Genomic DNA, 26,132 nt, shown 5'->3' on the forward strand with positions numbered 1-26,132 from the left:
AGACGTAGTTCCGTATGTTGCCGGCAGATGGCGCTCGCACATATCCGCTCTGCTAGGTTCTCTCTAGCCAGCAGCTGCTCTCTATGTGCGGCCGCACTTCCTGTAGTCACACGTGTGTAGTGGAGCAGCGGAGTCCTCTACCGGAGCGCAGGCACCATGAAGCCGGTGAGTAGCGGTGCGGTCTCCGTTTCTGCCCCTCATTTCTACCGTATAGTGTATTGCCATGTAACGTGCGTGCAGTGTCTGTTGTGCACCAAGGTCTGACATGCATTAACTGTGCAGTTAAGCAGTCTATTGCTCCCTGTTATCAGCCGTGCCTGACCTGACTATAGGGGAGGGTATGCTCACACAGATGTGGTGCCCGCTCTCCAGCTATTGTGCCACTACAAATCCCACAATGTCCTGAGAGTTGTAGGCTTCCAGAGCATGCTGAGAGTTGTAGTTCTGATGCAACTTGAGAGCTCATGACAGGAGATCAGTGCTGTGAATGTAGAATGTCCCCCGATTCTCAGTGATCTTGTGTATATTTGTTACTGTACCAGAGGTGTTGTGATGTATATACTGTATATAGGGGGGGTAGGTTCTGACATACTGTATATAAACTGGGGGGGTTCTGACATACCGTATATACGGTGGGGGTACTGACATACCGTATACACGGGGGGTACTGACATACTGTATATGACATACCGTATATACGGTGGGGGTACTGACATACCGTATACACGGGGGGTACTGACATACTGTATATGACATACCGTATATACGGGGGGTACTGACATACCGTATATACGGGGGGTACTGACATACCGTATATACGGGGGGTACTGACATACCGTATATACGGGGGGTACTGACATTCCGTATATGCGAGGGGGGGTGCTGACATTCCGTATATACGAGGGGGGTGCTGACATTCCGTATATACGAGGGGGGGTGCTGACATTCCGTATATACGAGGGGGGGTGCTGACATTCCGTATATACGAGAGGGGGGGTGCTGACATTCCGTATATACGAGGGGGGGGGTGCTGACATTCCGTATATACGAGGGGGGGGGTGCTGACATTCCGTATATACGAGGGGGGGTGCTGACATTCCGTATATACGAGGGGGGGTGCTGACATTCCGTATATACGAGGGGGGGGGTGCTGACATTCCGTATATACGAGGGGGGGGTGCTGACATTCCGTATATACGAGGGGGGGGTGCTGACATTCCGTATATACGAGGGGGGGGGTGCTGACATTCCGTATATACGAGGGGGGGGGTGCTGACATTCCGTATATACGAGGGGGGGGTGCTGACATTCCGTATATACGAGGGGGGGGGTGCTGACATTCTGTATATACGAGGGGGGGGGGGTGCTGACATTCCGTATATACGAGGGGAGGTAGTGTACATCAGGTTGGCATTCGTGAGTTGCAAAGTCAGAAATGAATGTAGTCGTCCATGGATGTGTGGTACAGTATGAAACATTCTGTTATACACAGGCCAGGTTTGTCGGGGCAGGTGTCGCATTGATAAGTGGTGTTCCTTGTGTATCCCCCTTCTGTAACACACTTGGAACCTCTTTTATGACTTTCCTTTTTCTGAGATTTGAGGGACCTCACCGGCGAAATGTTGTTGACCTGGTACGATACGAGCACCTCCACTTCCAGAAGTACTGGGGCCCTCTCCTTCCTGACTGCCAAAGATTAGGGCCTTGATCACTACCTCCTGGAACTGAAGGTACGACCTACCGGTCTGGCCTGCACATAGTAAATGTGATAGAACGAAAGCGTTGTACAATGCCGTCTGTACGATGTGCACGCCCGGCTTCTTGTACCACATCTTGGCTTTTCTCATAAAGCCAGAAGAAGTAGACTTCAAGTGTGCTGCAGATTCAGGAAGGAATCATAAACAATTTAGTTGACGGTGGTTTATTTGTCAACACTTTTCAGAGTCAAATCTGACTCCATCCTCAGGACAACCACATGTGCACCATATCCCACTCACTCCCAGGCTGGGGGGACATTCAGAGGGTGCGGGTGTCCTTCCATCGTAGACACTAAACCTGTGGGTGTACCCTAAGGAGAGTGGAAAGGGGGGAGAGAGGGATTGGGGTGGCTTCGGAAAGATCAGGGAAGGATCAGAAAAATCTTCCTTCTTCAGCAGCAGAGGAAACACAAGCAGTGATGGCACGGGCTTGAATAAATCTGTGACACCACAAGACCCAGCACAATGTGCGGAACGACGCTGACCGCCCTGTACTTCTCATTCTAGCTGCGGACTTGTACAGGGCGGTCACTGTCGTTCTGTGCGCGGTGTCTCTGTGAGGGCAGATGGCGTTGGTGCGATCGACGTCATCGTCCATCCCATCAGTCAGAGCTGGCCCTGGTGATGCCATGGTTGCTCATGCAGCACCGATCACAGGCTGGACATCCGTGTTTCAGGCAATTTCCACCCACCAGGACGACAACTTCATATACCAGGCTGCAAGACTAAGCAGGCTACTGAATGCAATCACTGCGATTTTGGTCCCAGTGCTGCATTAAAGATATGACGTATCCATGCGTCCAAGGTCGGTAAGTACCAGCCAACCTGGACATATGGGTACATCATAGGTTGTAAAGGGGTTAGTGCATCACTCCAGCAGTTTTTGCTTTGTTTTCCACCTCCAGAGTGATATCACTAATGCATCCACCGGCCTCCACCTTCTGCTCTTCCTGGCACCGCACCAGTCCTGCTCCGCCATCTTGTGATTACAGCTCCTGACTTACTGGAAGTCACAGATTCTCAGTGTATATATTGAGGACGGAAAAGCCTCTCACACGTCGCCACTAGTGTTGTGGCTTCCTCAGGGGTAGTGTCAGCATATCTGTATACAATCTTGTGCTTGTGGCTATAGGGCCTCTCGCATTGTGCTGGTAGTATACTCTTGTCGCAACCCTTCTTTGTTTTTTGCAATTGTTTTTTCAAGCTTGGTAACACAGTCATTCTTATGTGTTGGGAGTTTTTCTACTTAAATTTCTTTCTAAGATTTTTCCACCGTGTATACACCTTATATGTTGATCCTTTATGGTGTGCTTTTGCACAGTGTTGTATTGATTTATCTTTTGGTTTATTTAATAGGTTAATATATATTGTGGATTTTTAAATGTCTTGATACACTGTATTTTGTGCCGCTGCTGAGTTATAGCATAGTGAGGTCTGTACATTAGAGATCCTTTATTTTGTACCAGAGGTCTATCCTCCTAATAGGGAACTTCATGTCTATTATGAACATAGTTTGTGTTTATATAACTTTGTTTGTTTGTTTTTGTCTATTTGTTGGCTCTTTATTCATTTGCTATTTCCATTAATAAACGTACTTATATTTGAAGGTGATCTCTTGGGTCTGCAAAAAAACAAAACATACATGTAAATAACACCATAGATTGTAATTGGTACGTGTTGCATCTGTGAAAAAGGGATAGGAGACAGACGTGTAACCCGGACATCTGAAGGAGGGCTTACATTGAGAAGTGACCTCCATGTCGCCCAGTAAACGCTGAAGCAATCTGGCAGGTCACAGCTAGTAGAAGACGACTGGTGAATGCTACAGACAGGGAACATACGGTACAGATATCACTCAAGTGGTAAAATAAAAAACAACAACAAAACATTAGATTATAATATAGTACTTAGTGTCCAGCTGCCACATAGAAATAGTTATTGAAAGTTCTGTATGGCCCCTGCCCGTAAAGTCTAGCCTCTGTGCCCCACAACACCTCTGCCAGCCGCAGCACGTGGAGTGGGCCGATGCTGACGTGTGCCCGCCTGCGTGGTTACTCTAGTATAATGCCAGTCACCAGTAGGCCGATTGCTTTTGCCTCTGGAGAGCGGTCGTAGTCTGCACACCATGGCGCTCTCTACTGCCCTTGATCTTTGTTGATATGGCTGAAGTGATGTCAAATATAAAAGAGGGACAGCACCACAGCAGTTGTGAAAAAGAAAAACCACGTTTTATTCCACCTCCTGCAACGTTTCGGTCTGCAGACCTTTATCAAGCATGATACAAAAACACTCCAGCCACCATTATATATCATTAGTCCCACCCCATCAATTGACTCGCAGCCAATAGGACGGTTCAGTACAATCAGAAAAAAACAAATCACAATAGAAATATATAAATACAGTTAAAAATCACACCCCATACATAGCCCACCATATATAATCACCACCCGCAGGGTTATATCCTCCCTGATCGTTCCTTTTATGCAAACTATCCCCAGAAAAGCCAAATACACATTCTCCACGTCCTGTTTGTATATAACGGCGATCGCACCAATCCATGCGGTGCATCAGCCCCTGTCATGGTAACGGGGCGTGTCCATAACGGCGCTGGTCCAATCGCGTCCACAAGATTCCCACATGACAAATAGACGTCACATATCCAGCATGCACTGCTCGGCCCCATACTGATCCGCTGGTAAGTTCTCCCAAACAGTCGCTGCTCAATGCGCATGTCCGTAACATCATCTTCCCCTCGCTTCTCTATGCGCAAGTCACATTCCAAGGTTCCTGCACCCTTCATACGCTGGAAAACACGGCGCAACGGCGCATGTCACATGGAAATCTCCTCGGACAACATCTCAAGATCCCGGGTGTGTGCAATAATCGATCTAACTGACAATCGAGGAACTTCACAGCATTTCATCATCTCAGGTCCACACGCAGGGATGCAAAGCTCAACCATGTCAGATGGACCTGAAATGAGAAATCACACATACAGGGAGAAACCAACATCTATATACAGAGATCTGTGCAATAAACGGAGACTCACTTAAATAGGGATATATGCTACCATAGAACCATAATGCATAAATATATTCAAATAGAGATGCACATACATATATTTTGGTTGCCATAACCCTCATATGATGTTATTATCTCCATATAAAATCATCCATGGGAAGTTAATTGCACAATGTATCCAAAGGGGGTAATTCCATAATAAGGGGGCTATTCTGATGAGTACCATAAAACACTATATAACAGAGGTTAAAAACAAAATTACACCGACGAAGAGACTGCAATGGAACAATAGAGCGTTTATAGAAGACAACCCTGTGGGTAATCGATATTTAAACCCCTAGGGGAGAGTGTATCCAACTCATATATCCACTTCAACTCTTTCCTTTTAAGCAAAGAAATCCGATCCCCTCCCACGTCTAAGTATTGGTACATCGTCAATGACACGATATCTAAGTTGATTAATCGAATGTCCCAAATCATGGAAATGTCGGGGTACTGGGAGGTCAATAAGTTTTTTTCTTATCGTGCTTTTATGCTTAGAAATTCTCGCTTTGACTTCCATCGTGGTCTCCCCTACATAGTAGAGACCACACGGGCAGCTCAAGACATAGACCACAAAACTACTTGTGCAAATATACCGTTTACGTATAGCATATTTCTTTCCAGTATGGGGGTGGTGAAAAACCGCCCCCTTCAGGAGATTATTGCAACTTGCACAGCCGAGGCATGGAAAATTACCCATGCTCGGACGGCTCAAAGTAGTCTGTAGGTCTCTCCTTGAACTGCCCACATCAGAGACCACCAACTTATCTTTCAAACTCCTATTACTCTTATATGAAAATAATGGAGGAGATTGAAACTCACTGACATTCCCATGTCCCCTACTTAATACCGACCAGTGCCTCCGAATAATCTCTGAGATCCGTCCACTTTGATTGTTAAAAGTTGTAACGAATGGAATCCTCCTTGCCAAATCTGGGGCCACCCTGGGGGTCAGGAGCTCATCCCTATTTTTACTCAATGTTTTTATTTTGAATTTGTCCAGATCTCTCCGTGGATATCCTCTCATTAGGAATTTTTGACACATTTCATTAAGTCTAGTGTCTATCCTGGACTCATCAGAGACGATTCTCCTGACCCTCAGGAGTTGACTCCATGGCAAAGACCACCATTCTACGTGGGTGTTCACTTGTGAAATATAAAAGATTATTTCTATCGGTCTGTTTAACAAACAGGTCAGTAGTATGTAACAGCCCTTCATGCTTGTAGACACTCGTATCAAGAAATTGTATCATTGTCTGAGAGCTCTCCGTGGTGAAACCCAGCCCAGGATAGATATTATTCAAATAGGAATGGAAACGCACAAGCTCGTCATATCCTCCATCCCAAATTAGAAAAATGTCGTCGATGTAGCGCCGCCAGCCCCTCACATGGCTCCAAAACTGTGACTTGTACACATGTTCGCCCTCCAGGACAGCCATATAGATGTTTGCATAAGTAGGGGCCACATTGGACCCCATGGCTGTCCCGCGGCGCTGAAGGAAAAATTCATCACCGAAGAGGAAAAAATTCCTCCCCAGGATGAACTCCAACAGCGTCAGGGCGAACCGTGCACAGTCAGGAGCCATGTCGGAGCCGGCCAGCGCCACACCGACGGCAGATAGTCCCCTTGTATGTTCAATGGATGTGTACAATGATGTCACATCAAATGACACTAACCACGTGGTCTCACTGACCCGCACACCCTGCAAGGACCTAATAAAATCACTTGTATCCTTAACATAGGATGGTGCTGCAATCGCAAATTTTCTCAACAAGTGATCTAAAAATGTTGCTACTTTATTACAAAGAGACCCCCTACCCGACACTATCGGACGGCCCGGGGGTCTCTGTAGGTCCTTATGAATCTTAGGCAGGGTGTACAGGACAGGAACCACTGGATGTTCCACCTTGAGATATTTAGCCAGTTTATCGTCAATTAAGCCACTGTTAAGTGCATCCTCAATTATCAAATCCAATTCCAATTTAAATCTCTGGGCTGGGTTCACCTGGAGCCTCTCATAGACCTCCATGTCAGAGAGTTGTGATTTAATCTCCTCCACATAATATGTGGTATCCATCACCACCAAGGCTCCGCCCTTGTCGGCTGCCTTGATGGTGATGGATTTGTTGTTCTTCAGGACATCAATCTCCCTACGTTCTGCATATGTCAAATTTGGACTACCATTACCATTACCACCACCCTCATGTTTAAGTCTGGCTACATCAGCCTTTACCAATTTACAAAAGGTCTCCACAACAGGATCCTGAACCGGAGGCACAAAATCACTTTTGTTGAAGAGACCCAACTTATCAAGGGAAAGATGTATCCGGGGATCTGATGTCACCACCCTCTCTTTTCCTGAAAAAAATGCCGCCAATTTCAACCGTCTAAAGAACAGATACAAATCATTGTCAATATTAAACCAATTCGCATTACTTGAGGGACAAAACGAAAGCCCCTTAGAAAGCACTCTGACCTGCAAATCAGAAAGGGTTAGTGAGGAAATATTTACCACCAGGGAAGATCTCTCATTTATCTCTTCTTCCCTTTGGATCTCGTCACCAGACCTTGTTTCTCTCTTTCTGTGTTTCCTACCACCCCTGTGGCCCCTCCGTCTCCTTGGGCAGTCATCGGTTCTTTGGATAAAAAATGGGTTGAATTCACCACTCCTCCTTCGTCTGTAGAGTCCGATTCTCCACCTGTGAAACCAAAGGCTGCCTGCACATTGGACCCTCTATGAGGTCTCCTCATTTTTTTAGGAACACCCCTGGGGCGCCCATGTCCCGATGTTGGCTTATTTGATGCAGAGTTCCTAAATTGCCAACCATAAATCCTGCCACTGCTGTAGTCCTCTAAATCTCTATGCCATTTGGATCTTTTGGTATCTTCCAATCCAGTTCTAAATTTGGCCAATTTCTCTTCCATTCCGGAATTAATATGGCCCAACTCATCAGCTGTGGTAATGGATAAAATGGTGTTCTTTGTATCCTCCTGCTTTTGTTTTTGTTTTTAACCTCTGTTATATAGTGTTTTATGGTACTCATCAGAATAGCCCCCTTATTATTGAATTACCCCCTTTGGATACATTGTGCAATTAACTTCCCATGGATGATTTTATATGGAGATAATAACATCATATGAGGGTTATGGCAACCAAAATATATGTATGTGCATCTCTATTTGAATATATTTATGCATTATGGTTCTATGGTAGCATATATCCCTATTTAAGTGAGTCTCCGTTTATTGCACAGATCTCTGTATATAGATGTTGGTTTCTCCCTGTATGTGTGATTTCTCATTTCAGGTCCATCTGACATGGTTGAGCTTTGCATCCCTGCGTGTGGACCTGAGATTATGAAATGCTGTGAAGTTCCTCGATTGTCAGTTAGATCGATTATTGTACACACCCGGGATCTTGAGATGTTGTCCGAGGAGATTTCCATGTGACATGCGCCGTTGCGCCGTGTTTTCCAGCGTATGAAGGGTGCAGGAACCTTGGAATGTGACTTGCGCATAGAGAAGCGAGGGGAAGATGATGTTACGGACATGCGCATTGAGCAGCGACTGTTTGGGAGAACTTACCAGCGGATCAGTATGGGGCCGAGCAGTGCATGCTGGATATGTGACGTCTATTTGTCATGTGGGAATCTTGTGGACGCGATTGGACCAGCGCCGTTATGGACACGCCCCGTTACCATGACAGGGGCTGATGCACCGCATGGATTGGTGCGATCGCCGTTATATACAAACAGGACGTGGAGAATGTGTATTTGGCTTTTCTGGGGATAGTTTGCATAAAAGGAACGATCAGGGAGGCTATAACCCTGCGGGTGGTGATTATATATGGTGGGCTATGTATGGGGTGTGATTTTTAACTGTATTTATATATTTCTATTGTGATTTGTTTTTTCTGATTGTACTGAACCGTCCTATTGGCTGCGAGTCAATTGATGGGGTGGGACTAATGATATATAATGGTGGCTGGAGTGTTTTTGTATCATGCTTGATAAAGGTCTGCGGACCGAAACGTTGCAGGAGGTGGAATAAAACGTGGTTTTTCTTTTTCACAACTGCTGTGGTGCTGTCCCTCTTTTATATTTGATTTGGACTTGGACACCGGGATGGATCCCCTGGTAAGGACGTGCACCCTGATATCCATAGAGATGTTATTTTTCAAATCTCATTAATAAGGGTGCGGCTGGACTACTATTCTGTTAGTTTTGCATGGCTGAAGTGATGATGACGGCTGCAGTCAATCACTGGGCTCAGCGGTCTGTGGCCGCCTACATTGGCATCAGTCCTTTCCATACCAGCAGAACATTTGGATGATTCAATGCAATAAAAGCCATTACTCGACTGCAGGTGAGAGAGTTCATGATATTTTCAGCTATAGATTAGTCAAACTCCCTTAATTACTCTTGTGATTTGTCCTCTTGTTTCTAGAGAAGAAATCGTAAGCAAGCTCCAAGCTTTCGCAAGCTCCTGAAGACCAGCAAGGTAAAACTCAACAACAAGCTAAAGAATAAGCAATTTAAGCAGGAGAGTTCAGCGAAGAAGCGCAGGAAAGAGCAGAAGCAGCTCCGCCAAGCTGTGCGAGATGTTGGATCCAAAGCACCGAAGCCCCTCGATGAGGTTAAGAAGAAGCCGCAAGGTAATAGCGGGATGGTGACCAGTCATGTATTCATATAGCAGGGACATTTATCAATTCCTGTGCGTAAAACAAACATTGTCACGTTTTTATGAAAGCTGTGTTTCTGGAAAAAAATAGTATCTTTTTCTAAATTTTTGCTCCAACTTTGTCACTATTCTAAAGAATATGTGGGGCTTAGTAGAAGGAAGGAACCAACCACTGCACCCCAGATTGCCGAAAATTAGATCAGCGATCTATGCCAGCTCATAGTTGGCATACAGTCATTTCGAAAAGCCCAAAGGTGCACTAAATTTATTATGAGGTGTGCGCCTCTCTAGATATGGGGCACACCTTACTACTAGGGAGCTTTTTATTGAAGACTGGTGCATTAAATGCTCCTTGCAGCATTTTCTCTGCTTTCTGGTAGTTGGAGGAAGGTCTGGAGAAAGCCGCCTTCTTACCGTGCACGTTGGCAGGCTGAGTGCTCATGTATATGGGTAGTCGGGAGAGTTCGCTGTCGGCCCAGTGAGCATTTGACCTATTATCATCTAAGGTTCCTCAGTGTGGGGAACCGCTTTAGTATCTGTTATATTAAAGGATTTGCACCAAGATTTCACGTTATCGGATGACTTCCTGATCTCGGGGTCCCATCCACTGTCTTTCCCAGTGACCCCAAGGTTGGAGCTGTAAAGAACCCCTTCTGTATGGAGCAGAGGTCCAACACCACTGATACATTCATTCTCACTGGCAGTGATGGAGACGGCCGATAGCGCATAATTTCAGATCTTGGTATAAACACTTTAAGCTTTAGGGGAAATGGTGAAATGTCTATTAATTTTTTTTTTTTCCTGAAGTTAATGAAGAGGAGGAATTGGATGAAGAATCTCTTCCCTTGGACATGATAGATGAAGATGACCTACAGCTAATGCGAGAAATGGCTCAAAGGGCATCCTTTCTAACCAGGGATCTCTCAGCCAGGTATGGTGCTTCCAGAGTAGTAGGAGGACGGTGATATGCTCATTGTGAGTCTGAATGTAACCTGTTCCCACAGGACATAATATAAAAAGTCCACCCAATATTCTGACTTCAGAGATATGACAATGTCTTGTTTTAAAATGATTCTCATATACTTGAGATGAAACATTTCCTGCAATGTAGAGCCGTCACTTGTGTAAGAGGTAGCGGCTAGCCGCAGATAACATGGGAGTGAAGCTGCAGGGAAAGCAAACTGCTGCGTTACTATCCCATGTAGTAAGAACACACCTGATAGCCACGTACTTCTCTACACTCACAATACAAGTGATGCGTTGGGTTTTTATCTATGGACCTGACACTATACCGCTCTAGTCGTATCTCTGATGAGCACCGACTGCGCTGACTGCTATTACAATGCTTTGATGTGACCCAGGCAGCTGTATTGGGGTGAATGCCTTTTTTGGGGTACTATTTTTGGGGGACTCTAGCAGCTTGAACAACCATGATTTCATGATATGTTATTTAGGTGCTATTGCTCTCCAGTAAGTGCTATGAGTGCCACATTTATCAATCTCTGCCCACGGTTCTACTAAAGCCAAAGGTCATTCTGTGACTGGAGACGCATTTCTCTCACTCTTGTTCTTAATATGGTGGAATACATTTCACAGATATGAGTGTTGAAGGTTCGGTTTTAATATAAAGCATATGGGTGCCCGATCACTTGGGAAAGTCTGTGATGTAAATACAAACTGGAATCACACCTGCAAGTAAAGGGAACAATTCCCATCAGTGGAGAAAATTAGGACATTGCTGATACTGGGGGATGTGATGCTTCAGGAAAGCTTAGCCTCCATTCATGTCACTGTGTGTCTCTAGGGCTTGTTCACATGAGCTTAAAGGGAACCTGTCACCAGGTTTGGCTGATACTGTTGAGGGAGGATCTAAATTGATCCTTCACGGTTAACTCAGTGATTTCCAAATTAATCTACAGGGCGTTGCCGGCAACTGAAAATGACCAGACGGAGACATGTGTCTCTGTATGGGGGATCGAGCAGATATCTGGCCCCCGTTTATTTTGTGTATGAGTTTTCATTGTCATAGAAATTATACTTCAACCAATCAGCATAAGAACACGCTCACAGTTCTTAACCTGTAAGAATGCAGGAAAAACTTAACCCATGAGGATACAGGAAAAATGGAAACTACAGATATGGTCATGTCTTTTTGGCTTAGTATGTGTTTTTCTAACAGATGCCTCAGTCTTGTATAGTGATACACCCCCGAATCTATTATCTGGCTTGAGTCAGAAGACTCAAGGTCTTTATACCAATTATGAACCATAGCCTAGTTGCATACCAGGGTTGTGAACAACAAGATAAAGTCAATTCATGGCAGCTGTAACCTTTTACCTAATTAAATAACAGAATTTATCTTTAAGCAACAAGAAAATGGAGTCAAAAACACAAAATGGAGAATCTAGCACAAAATGGAGAACCTTTCATAATTTGTTCCTTCACAATACGAGCTACGACCTCCGGCTTTCAGGGCTTATCTACAGCACTCTATAATGCTGTATATCTGCCCCCGATCCGACCTGCAAGAGAAGAAAAATAACTTTTATTATACTCATCTGGCGGCTGTCTGGTCACATGGGTGTCACAGGTCCTGGTCTGGCGCCTCCCATCTTCTTGTGATGCCGCCCTCCTGTTAACAGGCTCCCCGGCATTGTGCTCCTGCGCAGGCGTACTTATCTTCCCTGTTGAGGGCTGAGCAAATTCCTGCAGTGCGCAGGCGCTGGGCCTCTCTGACTTTTACCAGCACGTGTGCACTGCAGGTCTTGCTCTGCCCTCAACAGGGAAGATAAGTACGCCTGCAAAGGAGCACTATGCCAGGGAGCCATGAAGCAAGCAAGAGGGCGGCATCGCAAGAAGATGGGAGGTGCTGGACCCAGACATGCGACACACGAGGCCCACGCGAAACACGCATTGGAGCGCGATGCTGTAGAGCCCATGTGAATAACGCAGGGACGCGTCATCCACATGAAGCAAGCAGAAGAGCGGCATCGCAAGAAGAAGGGAGGCGCCGGACCAAGACAAGCGACACCCATCGGACCGGACCGCCCCGCAGGTGAGTATAATGAAAGTTATTTTTCTTCTCTTGCAGGTTGGATCGGGGCTTATCTACAGCAATATAGAATGCTGTCTATAAGCCCTGGAAGGTGGTGGCCGTAACTCGTATCGGCCAAACCTGGTGACAGGTTCCCTTTTAATACATGCACGTTTGCTGTCCAAGTGAAAATATGACAGTGCACCACGGACCAATGTTATTCAGTAAGGTTGTTAAGATGAGTTTTTTCGCACAGGGAAAAAAAAAATCAACATGTCCTAATAATAATAATTTAATAATAATTTGTATATAATATTTATATAGTGCCATCATATTCCGCAGTGCTTTACCTTATAGAGGGGACTTGTACAGACAATAGACATTACAGCATAACAGAAATCACTGTTCAAAACGGATACCAAGAGGAATGAGGGCCCTGCTCGCAAGCTTACAAACTATGAGGAAAAGGGGAGACACGAGAGGTGGATGGTAACAATTGCTTTAGTTATTCGGACCAGCCATAGTGTAAGGCTCGGGTGTTCATGTAAAGCTGCATGAACCAGTTAACAGCCTAAGGCTTTGTGCACACGTAGGAAATGTGCAGAATTTTCTGCACTAAATCTGCATCTCCTGGCAGAATCCGCAGGTGCATTTTTTAGTGCGTTTTTTGTGCAGATTTTACCACTGCAGATTTCTATTAATGGAGGGGTGCAGAAATGCTGCAGAAACGCACAAAAGAAGTGACATGCTCTTCTTTGAAATCTGCAGCGTTTCTGCGCAGATTTTTCTGCACCATGTGCACAGCTTTTTTTTTTTCACATTGATTTACATTGTACTGTAAATCACAGTGCAGTTCTGCACAAATTCTGCACTAAATCTGCATCGTGTGCACATACCGTAAATATGTAACAGTACAGATACAGAGGGCTATTAACTGCATAAAGCGTGCGAGAACATGATGTGAGGAACCTGATTATGGTTTGTTTTTTGAATGGGCCACACAGGGATAGTTAGGTTAATGCATTGAGGCGGTAGGCCAGTCTGAACAAATGAGTTTTTAGGGCACGCTTAAAACTGTGTGGATTGGGGATTAATCGTATTAACCTGGGTAGTGCATTCCAAAGAATTGGCGAAGCACGTGACGTCTTGGAGACGGGGATGGGAGGTTTTGATTATTGAGGATGCTAACCTGAGGTCATTAGCGGAGCGGAGGGCACGGGTAGGGTGGTAGACTGAGACCAGGGAGGAGATGTAGGGTGGTGCTGAGCCATGCAGTGCTTTGTGGATGAGGGTAATAGTTTTGTACTGAATTCTGGAGTGGATGGGTAACCAGTGTAATGACTGGCACAAGGTAGAGGCATTGGTGTAACGGTTGGTGAGAAATATGATCCTGGCAGCAGCATTCAGGACAGATTGGAGCGGGGAGAGTTTGGTAAGAGGGAGGCCGATTAGTAGAGAGTTACAGTAGTCCAGACGAGAATGAATGAGTAAAACAGTAAGAGTTTTTGCAGAGTCGAAAGTAAGAAAAGGGCGAATTCTAGAAATGTTTTTGAGATGCAGATAAGAAGAGCGAGCCAGTGATCGGATGTGGAGGATGAATGAAAGCTCGGAATCAAGTATGACCCCCATGGCAGCGGGCTTGTTGCTTGGGAGTAATGGTGGACCCACACATGGAAATGGCAATGTCTGGTAAAGGTAGGTTAGTAGACGGAGAAAACACGAAGAGTTCAGTTTTTGACAGGTTCAGTTTCAGATGTTAGAGACAGTGGTAAGACAATCACTGGTGTTTTCCAAAAAGGCAGGCGTGATTTCAGGAGAAGTGTCATCAGCATAGAGATGGTACTGGAACCCAAATCTACTGATTGTTTGTCCAAAAGGGGCAGTATACAAAGAGAAGAGGAGGGGGCCTAGGACTGATCCTTGAGGAACCCCAACAGTAAGGGGAAGGTGAGAGGAGGAGGAACCAGCAAAACATACAGTGAAGGATCGGTCAGAGAGATAGGAGGAGAACCAGGAGAGAACGGTGTCCTTGAGGCCGATGGAGCGAAGCATAGTCTTTTTCTCTAGTTTGGATGAGACTCTATGGGTGCAAAAAAAAAAATTGTATGCCACATGGACCATTCAATTTTTTTTTTTTCAAATAACTCTGCATTTGTTAACCTAAGAAACTGTATTTAATCATGTGCATTTTTAAGTGTTGATATATAAGACCACAGCATCCCTGTGCCTCTGCGGTCTTCCCACTGTTTCCATGCACAATCCTGTATCTTATTGCTTGCAATGTTGGATGTAATGATCTTTTATGGAGAGGCTTTGTGACCTGCGACATGCCTCTGCAGTCACACATATTTGTAAACGTGTTGGATGTTCCCAGGATTAGGTGAGTATGCAGGAACACAGTGGAGCTGCCTTAGTGTCACAGGGCTAATGTGGATTAAAGTCGAAGCGTGACTGCTGCGTGTGAACACAGGCAGAATGTTCGTGCAGACAGTCATCAGCCCATATAACAAAACCTTTACACTTGTGTAACTAACAGGATGCAGAGAATTTTTGACTATCTCTTATTATTATTATTAGCGAACCAGTTCATGCCGCAAAACGAAAATGGGACAGTGTGATTGATAAGTATGAGAAGACTCCCAGACGCATGAAGATTGAACCTGAGAAAGAAGTTATTCATCTTCTGCCCATCAAAGATAAAAGTGGAATCATTCCCCAGAGTATGGAGAAGCCAGGTAACTGCATTTTTCTATAGTGACGTAGGAAGGGTTAGTTTAGGCTGGATCTCTACGGCGTCTCACAAGGGGCAGTATAATAGCGGCTCACCCAGTGCGTATCACGTCTTGTGTTTCCTTACATAAGGGGGGGGACTTGCCGAGCTTTTTAGCTTTTTTTATGATACAGGTTACATGACTCTCTCCCTTATAGGAACATTGAGATTGTAGTTGCATTATTGCTCACCAGCATTGCTGAGGGGCTGTATCCTAACGTGCTAAGTCTGACCTTGTATAACAGCCTGTCTGTCTCCTGCAGTTGTCTCTGTTGAGGATGAGGACGAGGAGATGGAGGCCGAAGAGCCTGAAGGTAACTCCTGAGCGCTCAGTTCTATTATTATAAGAAAGAGTCACGGCTGGTAGAATAAAGGTTCATAGAGATGTCTGGTAACTATTTCCCAAGGAAAATCCTCCCTGGATATTCCCCGAGACTGGGTCTTATCTTACTAAATGTATTACCATTGAACAGATGTGTCCTAAAGGTACCTTCACACGAAACGACATTATAACGATATCGCTAGCAATCCGTGACGTTGCAGCGTCCTCGCTAGCGATATCGTTTCGTTTGACACGCAGCAGCGATCAGGATCCTGCTGTGATGTCGCTGGTCGCTGAATAAAGTCCAGAACTTTATTTGGTCGTCCGATCGCTGTGTATCGTTGTGTTTGAAAGCAAAAGCAACGATACCAGCGATATTTTACACTGGTAACCAGGGTAAACATCGGGTTACTAAGCGCAGGGCCGCGCTTAGTTACCCGATGTTTACCCTGGTTACTAGCGTAAAATGTAAAAAAAACAAACAGCACATACTCACATTGCGTCCCCTGCAGTCTGCTTCCTCCTCTGACTCAGCGCCGCAAAGTGAAAGTGAAAGCAGCACAGCGGTGACGTCACCGCTCTGCTCTCACTGTACGGCGCTCAGTCAGTCAGGAAGTGGACGCAGGGGGACGTGAATGTAAGTATGTGCTGTTTGTTTTTTTTAGATTTTACGCTGGTAACCAGGGTAAACATCGGGTTACTAAGCGCGGCCCTGCGCTTAGTTACCCGATGTTTACCCTGGTTACCAGGGGACCTCGGCATAGTTGATCGCTGGAGAGCGGTCTGTGTGACAGCTCTCCAGCGACCAAACAGCGACGCTGCAGCGATCGACATCGTTGTCGCTATCGCTGCAGCGTCGCTTCGTGTGAAGGTACCTTAAGCCATCTCAGCAGTTTTCCTTCCAGACAGGTTGGGCTTTGTGTTATTTCTGGCACTTTTACTGTCCTATACATTTAACATATGGGCCCAATGCAAAAAAAAAAAAACACTTCTATACTGTGAGATGTGATTGTGTGTTTTTATATACGTGTGTATATAATATTTATATATGTATATAAAAAACAACATTTTTGTCCTTATGATTAGAGTTGAGCGAATTTGCACGGGTTCCCTCTTATTCGGCAAGCTATAGCACTTATCGAATAAGCCGCAGAGAGAACTTGGCTTCCCGGATCGCTCCTGCTGATCAGCTTATTGGTGCCGCAGCTGCATGTGTCATGGCTGTGTGACAGTTGCAGCACATGCATGGAGAACCCAACACACAGGCTATCCATGCATGACTGCCTCTCATGCAATTTGCCTTTAAGGCAAATTGCAGCAGCGTACCTTTTATTATATGGAAGCTAACACAGGGAGGATCATACAATTGTGGCTGGTCAGAAAAACGAGATCTACTTGCTGCTGCTGTATTAAATAATGGCTCCTTCATATTGTGGCTGTAGAATCTGTTATAGTCTGTTTACACACCCGGGTATAGTTTGTCACATTTGCTGATGGTGGATCCATCTCTCTTCTCAGTTGTGTCTGCAGAGCCCGTTCCTGTACGGAGCACAGAGGAACTGATCGAGCACAGGAGAGCCACGCTGGAAGAAAAGAAAGTTCACATTGCAGCCCTGGCCTCTGCTATACTGGCAGATCCTGAGAACAGCGTGCGTGGTTTATATTTTTAATGGAGGAAGCATATTAGCTCAAACTTTTTCATTTTTGGGGGGGATTTAATTTTGGACAGAAAGCAGAGAATTATACATTCCTCTGGAAGTAGACCTAAGTCAGGTCTATAAAATGGTCCAACTAATTGGGCAATCATTCATATTGCTCGATCTCGATTACAGCTCTGTTTCAGTAATACTGACAGCTAAAAACACTGATGAAGAAATTTGATTGATAAATCCTCATGATAAAGATTACTCAGGACTAACGGATATTCTTATTTACCCCAATAGATAAAAAAGCTGAAGGAGCTGCGTGCCATGTTGATGGAGCAGGACTCCACCGTGGCAGTAACGGTTCGGAAGCTTGTGCTGATTTCATTAATGGAAATATTTAAGGACATTGCCCCTTCCTACAAGATTCGCCCTCTGACAGAAGAAGAAAAGAATGCCAGGGTGAGACATAACATTTTTATAATTGACACCTAAAGAGAGGAGCCGTCTGTGCCAGCAGAATTGCTATTGCTGCTTTGATTCATGTGTAGAGAATTTCCACCTTGAATTTGGCACAATTTCACTATTTAAAAAGCAAGCTACTGATCTGAGAATGAGCAGCATGGCCTGAAACCCATGTAGATTTATTGGTGACAATGTTGGTGAATTAACTTGTGTATTAGCTCTACCTTTTCAGTTGCACAGTACAAATCAGGGTCTACAGATAAAACCGCAAAACCATTTTAAATATAAATTGAATATGTCACCAGATTTTGGCCTCCTAATCTAAAAGCAACAAAAAATAGGGGCAGAGAACCGGACTCCAGCAGTGTATCACTGGGCAGCTTGCAGTAGGTTGATTAATCTCCTGCTGATTTAATAGTTATATTATTAAGAGGACTAGTAAACCTGCTGCCATGTAGTCCTCCATATTCTGCGTAACCCTGCCCCAGATTGGTAGCATTCTGTACACTCTGCATAGGCAGAAAGCTGCCAATCAGTGGTGGGGATAGGGTTATACACAGCTCAGCATTCAGGAAAACTATACTACATTTCTAAATGTAGTCAAGTGCCAGTAAGTGATGCATCAACTTAATCGTGGAGCTACAATGGGCTTGGCTGCATGATTACATGGAACTTTGTATCAGAACATTTCTGTGATTCAATATTGCAACTCACATAAAATAAAACAAACATAAATGAGAATGTCCACTGGCACAACACCATACATTTCCAGTAGTATACCCAAAATCTGTTAGAATACATTTCTGCATGGACGTCATAACTGGCTCAGTACATACCAAGGTAGACTCGTAGAAAGAGACATATGTACTCCAGAACCACAATGTAATATGATAAACAATAATTACAGTTCTATTATGTCAAATACATAGAATTAAAAACACATACAAAAGGACAAGTATAAAAAGTGGGAGACCACAAGGTGGCACCACTCCCATGAACTACACATTTATGGCAGCAAATACATGTAGACACCATAATATTTTTATGAGGGATAAGGGTATGTAGTACACATCATTCATAAAGGTATTACCCATACATATAAGGGAGCTAGAAAAACAGTGACTCTCAAAGGAAGGTCCGATAACCCCCAACTCACACCGAATATTAATACAAATATATTCTGGAGTAGAAGAACTACATGTAAAGAGGACGTGGAGCATACCAGACAACCCGGCGTACGTTTTGGTTACATGTAAGGGTTTGTTTTATGCATTATTCCTTTTTAAATGGTATTTTATAAGATTTGATGGCACAATATTGGTCTGACAACCCCCTCCTGTTTGGCCTTCTCCTGGCTCTCTTCATAGCTCACCAACGGAGCATTTAGTGTATCTCAATTACACACTATTTGCTCTCCTTTTTGTTGTGGTCCCTCCAGGCTGTCCTGGACCCCCTGTTCTTTTCCATCTATAACTGGTACAGCTCATAGAAGCCCCTGGCTTTCATTACCACTTCTATGCTGTGGCTCTCAAGTCCACCTTTGTGGCCCAGATGTCCCCTCCGCTGTCCAGTATCATTGGAGTGTCTATCAGCCATCTCTGACTCCTCATTCTTGTCACATTTCTTAAAACTCTGTGCAATATGGCAGGCACTCAATGGCTAGCGACTGGGTGCTCCATGGTAGGGAAAACCTGTAGAATATAGAAAAGAATCCACTGCGGGTGCTTCTAATTCCAATGAAAAAGAATTTAGTTAGCTGTTGAATTCATCAGTAAATCGATTGATCTTAGCTACATGGAAACTTGTCAGTGGGCATTTCATCGGCTCCCTTCCACTCTTTCCATATGGCTGCGATCGAGGTCTGAATAAGACAATGACATTGACCCATCTGTTGACCCATCTGTCATGTATTCATCAGCAAAAACCGATTTGCTGATGAATACATCTAAACACGTTCCTTAAGATTTAACACAGACAGAACCGAACTCGTCCTCTTTAATCCATATCGCTCCACCCCCACCAGACCTATTCATCAGAGTTAGAGTAAGCAGCATTTTACTTATTTTTTCATAAATCAATAGTACACATGAAAATCAGCAACTCCATATTTTATTTAAGAGAAATCTGCTTCTGTCTCCTCCTGGACTGATCAATCATCTTCTAAATTTGAGTAAAATGTGTGATCAGTGAAGACAGATTGTTACATTACAGAGATGGAATCTTGTCTGATTACCGTGCTTGTGGGAAGAGGCAGATAAATGTTGATATATTGTATCTTCTAATATGTTCAGTTAATGAAGACTTTTTAGAGAAAGATTCCTGTATCTGTCTATGGAAGATGAACTGTATGGACAAAGGTATTGGACATTCCTCATTCAGTCCCATTACCACAGATGTATCACATCCAGCCCATCTCCTTACGATCTGCCTTTACTAACAGTGAAACAATGGTGCATGCTAAAGAGCACCTTGATACTAGTGTGGCCCTTTAATAGGATGTCACTGGTGTAATAAGTCAGTTCATGACTAATTAAAAATATTCGCAGTCAAATGTGAGTGATATTATTGAAAAGTAGGCACCTGTTCATGGCTTACGTCTGGACCCCCCGCAACATAGGATTTGGACTTATGTGCTGACGAGGCCATAGACTATAATTGTGCTGACAGAGCAAAGGTGTTCTAACACCGGGCTGTGGAGTCGGTGTCCATTTTAGTGGAGTCGGTATAAAATGGACCAACTCCTAAAATATATAATATATTGGGTACAGTAGTACAATGCAGGAAGTGCTGTAAATGTTTTCATAAGAATTTGGGAAAGTTATGAAATGTCCTATAAATGTCTGTTCTATTCCTGACCTAAGGATCTGGGTTTTTAGTGGAGATGAATCTGTGCTGCACTTTATGTACATGCTCAGTAGTGAGGCAGGGCTGTGGGGGCGTAGATGAGATGAATCTGTGCTGCACTTTATACACATGCTCAGTAGTGAGGCAGGGCTGTGGGGTCGGAGATTTGGCTTACTGATTGCACAGCCTTGCTCTGATGTGCACAATTTTTGGGCGTGTACTCCTACAGGAGGTATTAGGGTTGAACAATTAATATTATGTTCAATTCTCTAGTTGCCTACTCCTGGCCTAATGGATATTGATCATGTGCACTAAAGAAATACACCAGACACAGTCAGCTGTAACTCTCCTTGATCAATGTGTGGCTCAGCTCCAAGAAGGGGAGTTTATTAGTCAAACACAATGTTATATATCTCCTGTAAGGGGGCTCGGTTAGCTCTAAAATGGGAGTGATCGGATGTATTCCATTGGTTAGTGGGTTGGGCATGAGCAAGTCCATGGGCGGATCCATGAGGTCATCAAGGTGGGCGTCACTGTGGATACCAGACCGCACGGCATGCAGATACAGGAAATGGTGGCCATCTTCAGTGTCTTCATTGTTCATCTTGGATACCAGAGCACATGGCTCTGGTAGAGGAGATGGCAGCCATCTTAAGTGTCTTACTTTGTCTGAGGAAAACTTATGTAAGGTTAAACAATACATGTTATAGGTTGCTTCCCTCAATTACCTTATGTGTTGAGGTTAATTAAGTATTTGATCTTATGGCTCTCCTCAACAGTCCCCCCTAAATACTTTATTAACCTTTTCTTTTATCTTGATCCCACCATGGTTCCCTAACCCACCGATGTTAAGTGTTATTATAACATCAGAGGCTTCATGACAATATGGATGCTATAGACACCAGAGAATGTGTGACTAATTATGGGTATACTGAGGAGGTATATCGAAGCGTGTTACCAGTGTCCTCGGGACTTCCCAACCTGCTGGATCTATTACTCTCCAATCTCCCATCTCCATGGTTACTTAGAGTAAAATACACATGCGACTAACCCTGTTGTACACATCCTAGATCTGACCGTCTTGCCCGGGAGGGGGGAATTGGAGTTTTCACCAGTTTGAGACAAGTTTTCCCTTGTGGAAAACCTCCCTTTGTAGCTGGACTTTGACAAGCAGGTCAGATCCTACTCTGTCCCTAACTGTCTAACAAATTTACAATGTGAGAGATGGATCCAGAGGCGCTCAGCAACCCTGACCGAAGTAGGAGTAGTCAGGAGCACTTGGTAGGGACCCTTAAATCTCGACTCCAGGGATGTCTTTCTGATGAACTTCTTTACCAGCATGTAGTCACCAGGTTAGAAAGTATGGGTACCTTCACTGGAATCTGGACCTGGAATGGATGATAAAACTCGTACATGTGTTACTGACAGTTCTTTAGTAACAACAATTAACAACAATTACAGAATTTACAAGAGTATCACTTCCCAAGGCTAGCTGTTGTGGAAAATATTGACCCAATCTTGGAGGCCCCCCAAAAAGAATCTCGTATGGTGTGAGTTTGGTGGGACCCCTTGGAGTGTTTATAACTGAGTATAAGGCAACGGGCAAAATGTCTGTCCAAGGAAGTCTGACCTCCTGACTGGCTTTCAGTATTTTATTTTTGAAGGTGCCATTCAGTCTTCCTACTTTCCCACTGCTCTGGGGTTGATATGGAGTATGTAAACCCAAATAACCAATGTTCATAGTTCCTTAGACAGTGCTGCAATGAATGCGGGTACTTGGTCACTCTCAATTACCTCTGGGACCCCATATCTGCAGACTACTTCAGTCATCAGTCTCTTAACAGTCACTCTGGCAGTCATGTTTGTTACTGGATAGGCTTCGGGCCATCCTGAAAACATGTCAGTCACTACCAGTACATACTCGTACTTCCCTACTTTTGGCATTCGAATGTGGTCAATCTGAATTCTCTGAAAGGGATAAAGTGGTTTAGCCAAATGTTTCTGAGTAACTTTCTGAGGTGGTGCTGGATTGCATGCTGCACACAAAAGGCAGGACTTGAAATAATTTTGGGTGACAGTAGAGATCCCAAGTGCCATATAAATCTTCCAAATCAGGTCATTCATCCGATTCTTGCCTCTGTGGGTGATACCGTGTGCCCATTCTGTCACTGAGGGGCACAGATTACGGGGTAGACAGACCTTTGTGTTCACCCTCCAGCCTCCATCTTCATCCTTTTTAGCTCCTCCTTCTTGCCATGACTTCTTTTCATCATCTGATGTCTTGATGTATATGGATAATCCTCATAAGAGAGGCTTTAGTCCCTTCTTCAGTGTCTTGTGACACGTACACCGCTGCTTTCTCTTTCCTAAATGGATCCACAGCATAGGTTTTTGCTGTTTTGTCAACAAAGAAGTTCCCCCTTGCTTCTGGAGAATCCAGTCTCCCGTGAGCTTTGATCTTGATCACTGCAACCTTTGAAGGTAGATCCAGAGTGACCACAAGTTCTTGCATGGTAGCAGCATGTTTTAGAGGAGTTCCACTGGACGTTAGGTATCCCCTGGCTGCCCAGATACTGCCGAAGTCATGAGCCACTCCAAAAGCGTATCTTGAATCCGTGTAGATGTTGACCACCTTCTCCGTCGCTTCCTGACAAGCCAGCATCAAGCTTTAAGTTCTGCTTCTTGTGCAGACATGTGCGGTGGTAGCGATCCAGCTGAGATGATCAGGTCATGTGTAACCACGGCATATCCCGTATGGAACCTTCCTGTTTTATCTGCAAATCTGGAACCATCAGTGAAGAACGTCAGGTCAGCATGTGGGAGTGGGTCTTCAGACACGTTTTTCTTGGAGGCTGCTTCTTCCTGCATTTGTTTGAGACAGTCATGATCCTCTGAGTGTGTAGAGGCATCTTCTCCGAGAGCATCAGTATCATCCACATCCCCCCTGGAAAGAGGAAGCAGCGTGGACAGTTTGAAGATGCTGCAGCGGACAAGAGTGACATTATCCGGAACCAAGAGCGAACATTGGAGTCTCTTATGATGCTGCACCAACAGATGTTTAGGTTCCAACAATAGCAATTATGTCGTGTGGAGCCATTAAGAGAACTGGATGTCCTCAGATGATATCAGGATTTGGGATTCAAAGAGCTGGTGCAGACTGTATGGCCTGTTTGAGAGCGTAGAAAGCTTCCACGGATTTAGTACATAGTGGAAACGCTGACGTCTTGAGGTCATCGTACAATGGCTGCATCAGCTTTGAGGCATCTGGAAACCTTTGGCGATAATAAGCGATAGGTCAGCCAACTCATCCGAGGCCCTTGTCTTAGGTTCTTGGCAGAACTCAACACCAGAGTCCCATGTCTCGTCATGCTCCTGTAGAAAGGCATCGGCTGTTTTTCTGGATCTAGAACTTGGTTCAACAGAGTAGCAGCTTGCTGGGGTGTAAACTTGACATAGATGGTGGGCTCCTCAGACATGAGCATTGGCACTGTTGGCGGTGGCACCTGAGGCGGGAGTAGAGATGGCACCGGGAGTGCAGATGTAGTCCCTTGTGTATGAGGAGCCGGAGGAGGTAACAGTCCTGGAATGAGGGGCTCTATTTGGGCAGCTCCAGTATCATGGTGTGGGCTCCAGGTGACGCAGGCAGTCTTAAAAGCTTTAACAGTCCTGTCCTCATTAATGCGAGTTATTGCTGCATGAAGTTGTTGAGCACTAACGTCTGGATGAATAGGGTCATAAGTAGGGGTCACAGTATGTATGATCATTCTACATGGAAGATTGCCAGCTTTAGTCACCGCTATGTCCCCAACAGCTATCTGACCATGTGACTCAACAATGATTTGACTGTCAGCTTGAATAGTCGCCCCTCCTGCTTCCACTATAGCTCTAGCTACACCTCCATTGTGCTCTAACCGAGAATTGGCAGCATTAACAATAGCGTCTGTCTCCATTGTTGTTATGTCACCCTTTCCCACCACTAACAAGGGTCCCTCAGGAAGTTCTTTTTCAAAAAATAGGTTGCCAACATTCCCTCCCCTTTGTGCTTCCTGTGCTATTGGTATCCCCCTCCCACATTGAGCCCCCCCTTGATACAGTCGCCACCGTCCCATACAGGTGTGCACTTGGCTGCGAGACAGCCTGTGAGGTACCAGGTATAGGGTTAGGTAAGCTGCGTGAGAGTGCTGTTGTGGAAGCATTGGGAGGAGAGGCCGCTGCTTGGAGCATCTCATGTGGGTGTGCGGCTAAATTGGCATTGGAAGTGATAGTAGAAAGGGTAGGTGCTGGGGACGATCCAGGTGGGAGGACTGCTGGATTCACAACAGGAGTGATAGGGGAAAGGGTTGGTGCCCCATTGGAAACAACTGAGACAGGAAACATGGGTAAAGCCTGTTCACTTCCCGAAGGAATATAGTATTGGCCGTTAGTGGTCATTACTGGGTAACAAGGATTTGGTGATGTGGCGTGTAGCCTTAATCTGAGATGTTCACCACCAGGAGCAGCACATTCGCCATCCACAACATGGCCGCCGTCAGAATTACATTTGCCATCCATGAAATGGCCGCCATCAGAATTATATTTACCACCAACAAGATGGCCGCCATCAGAATTATATTTACCACCAACAAGATGGCCGCCATCAGAATTATATTTACCACCAACAAGATGGCCGCCATCAGAATTATATTTACCACCAACAAGATGGCCGCCATCAGAATTATATTTACCACCAACAAGATGGCCGCCATCAGAATTATATTTACCACCAACAAGATGGCCGCCATCAGAATTATATTTACCACCAACAAGATGGCCGCCATCAGAATTATATTTACCACCAACAAGATGGCCGCCATCAGAATTATATTTACCACCAACAAGATGGCCGCCATCAGAATTATATTTACCACCAACAAGATGGCCGCCATCAGAATTATATTTACCACCAACAAGATGGCCGCCATCAGAATTATATTTACCACCAACAAGATGGCTGCCGTCAGAATTGTATTTACCACCAACAAGATGGCCGCCATTACATTTACCACATGGCTCTGGGCCACCATTTTGGCTGCTATTACATTTAACACATTCGCCATCAACAAAATGGCCGCCATTACATTTAGCACATGGCTCTGGGCCACCATTTTGGCTGCTATCACATTTAACACATTTGCCATTAACAAAATGGTTTTGTAATACACAACTCAAAACTCTATTCTTTCTATTCCTTTTCTCTTCTACCCAATTTCCATTTTTTTTTTTTTTTTTTATATACAGACTTTCAGAGACTCTTTCTCCTGCCCTAGCAATAGACAACAATCCATTATCTTCTAGGATACCTTTTCTTTCTTTCAAGACAAGCTTCCAGTCCAGGGGCTGCAACCTTCCCCCTTCTGGCATTCCACACAACTTCATAAGCTTTTTACATTGCTTAATATGACTCTTCCCTTCACGAGTCGCTACTAATGTGCATGAGTCTAACTTGCCATCTGAATTTGGCTTAGTGCCTATACGACAGAACTTCATTAATTTCTCCATCTTTCTATAGATATA

At 44.7% G+C, this 26,132-nt stretch overlaps 1 protein-coding gene across 1 annotated transcript in view; it reads left to right on the forward strand.

The window, feature by feature from the left end:
• Positions 1-26,132, forward strand: part of NOC3L (NOC3 like DNA replication regulator) — a 68,355-nt gene continuing 42,223 nt past the window's right edge. Inside the window, exons 1-7 of the mRNA XM_077258974.1 lie at positions 1-165; positions 9,268-9,475; positions 10,309-10,432; positions 15,113-15,270; positions 15,569-15,619; positions 17,146-17,276; positions 17,571-17,732. Coding sequence (XP_077115089.1) covers positions 157-165; positions 9,268-9,475; positions 10,309-10,432; positions 15,113-15,270; positions 15,569-15,619; positions 17,146-17,276; positions 17,571-17,732 — 843 coding nt within the window. The 5' untranslated portion in view covers positions 1-156. The remainder of the gene's footprint in view (positions 166-9,267; positions 9,476-10,308; positions 10,433-15,112; positions 15,271-15,568; positions 15,620-17,145; positions 17,277-17,570; positions 17,733-26,132) is intronic.

This window comes from Ranitomeya variabilis, chromosome 4 (genome assembly GCF_051348905.1).
Source record: "Ranitomeya variabilis isolate aRanVar5 chromosome 4, aRanVar5.hap1, whole genome shotgun sequence".
Taxonomy (NCBI): domain Eukaryota; kingdom Metazoa; phylum Chordata; class Amphibia; order Anura; family Dendrobatidae; genus Ranitomeya; species Ranitomeya variabilis.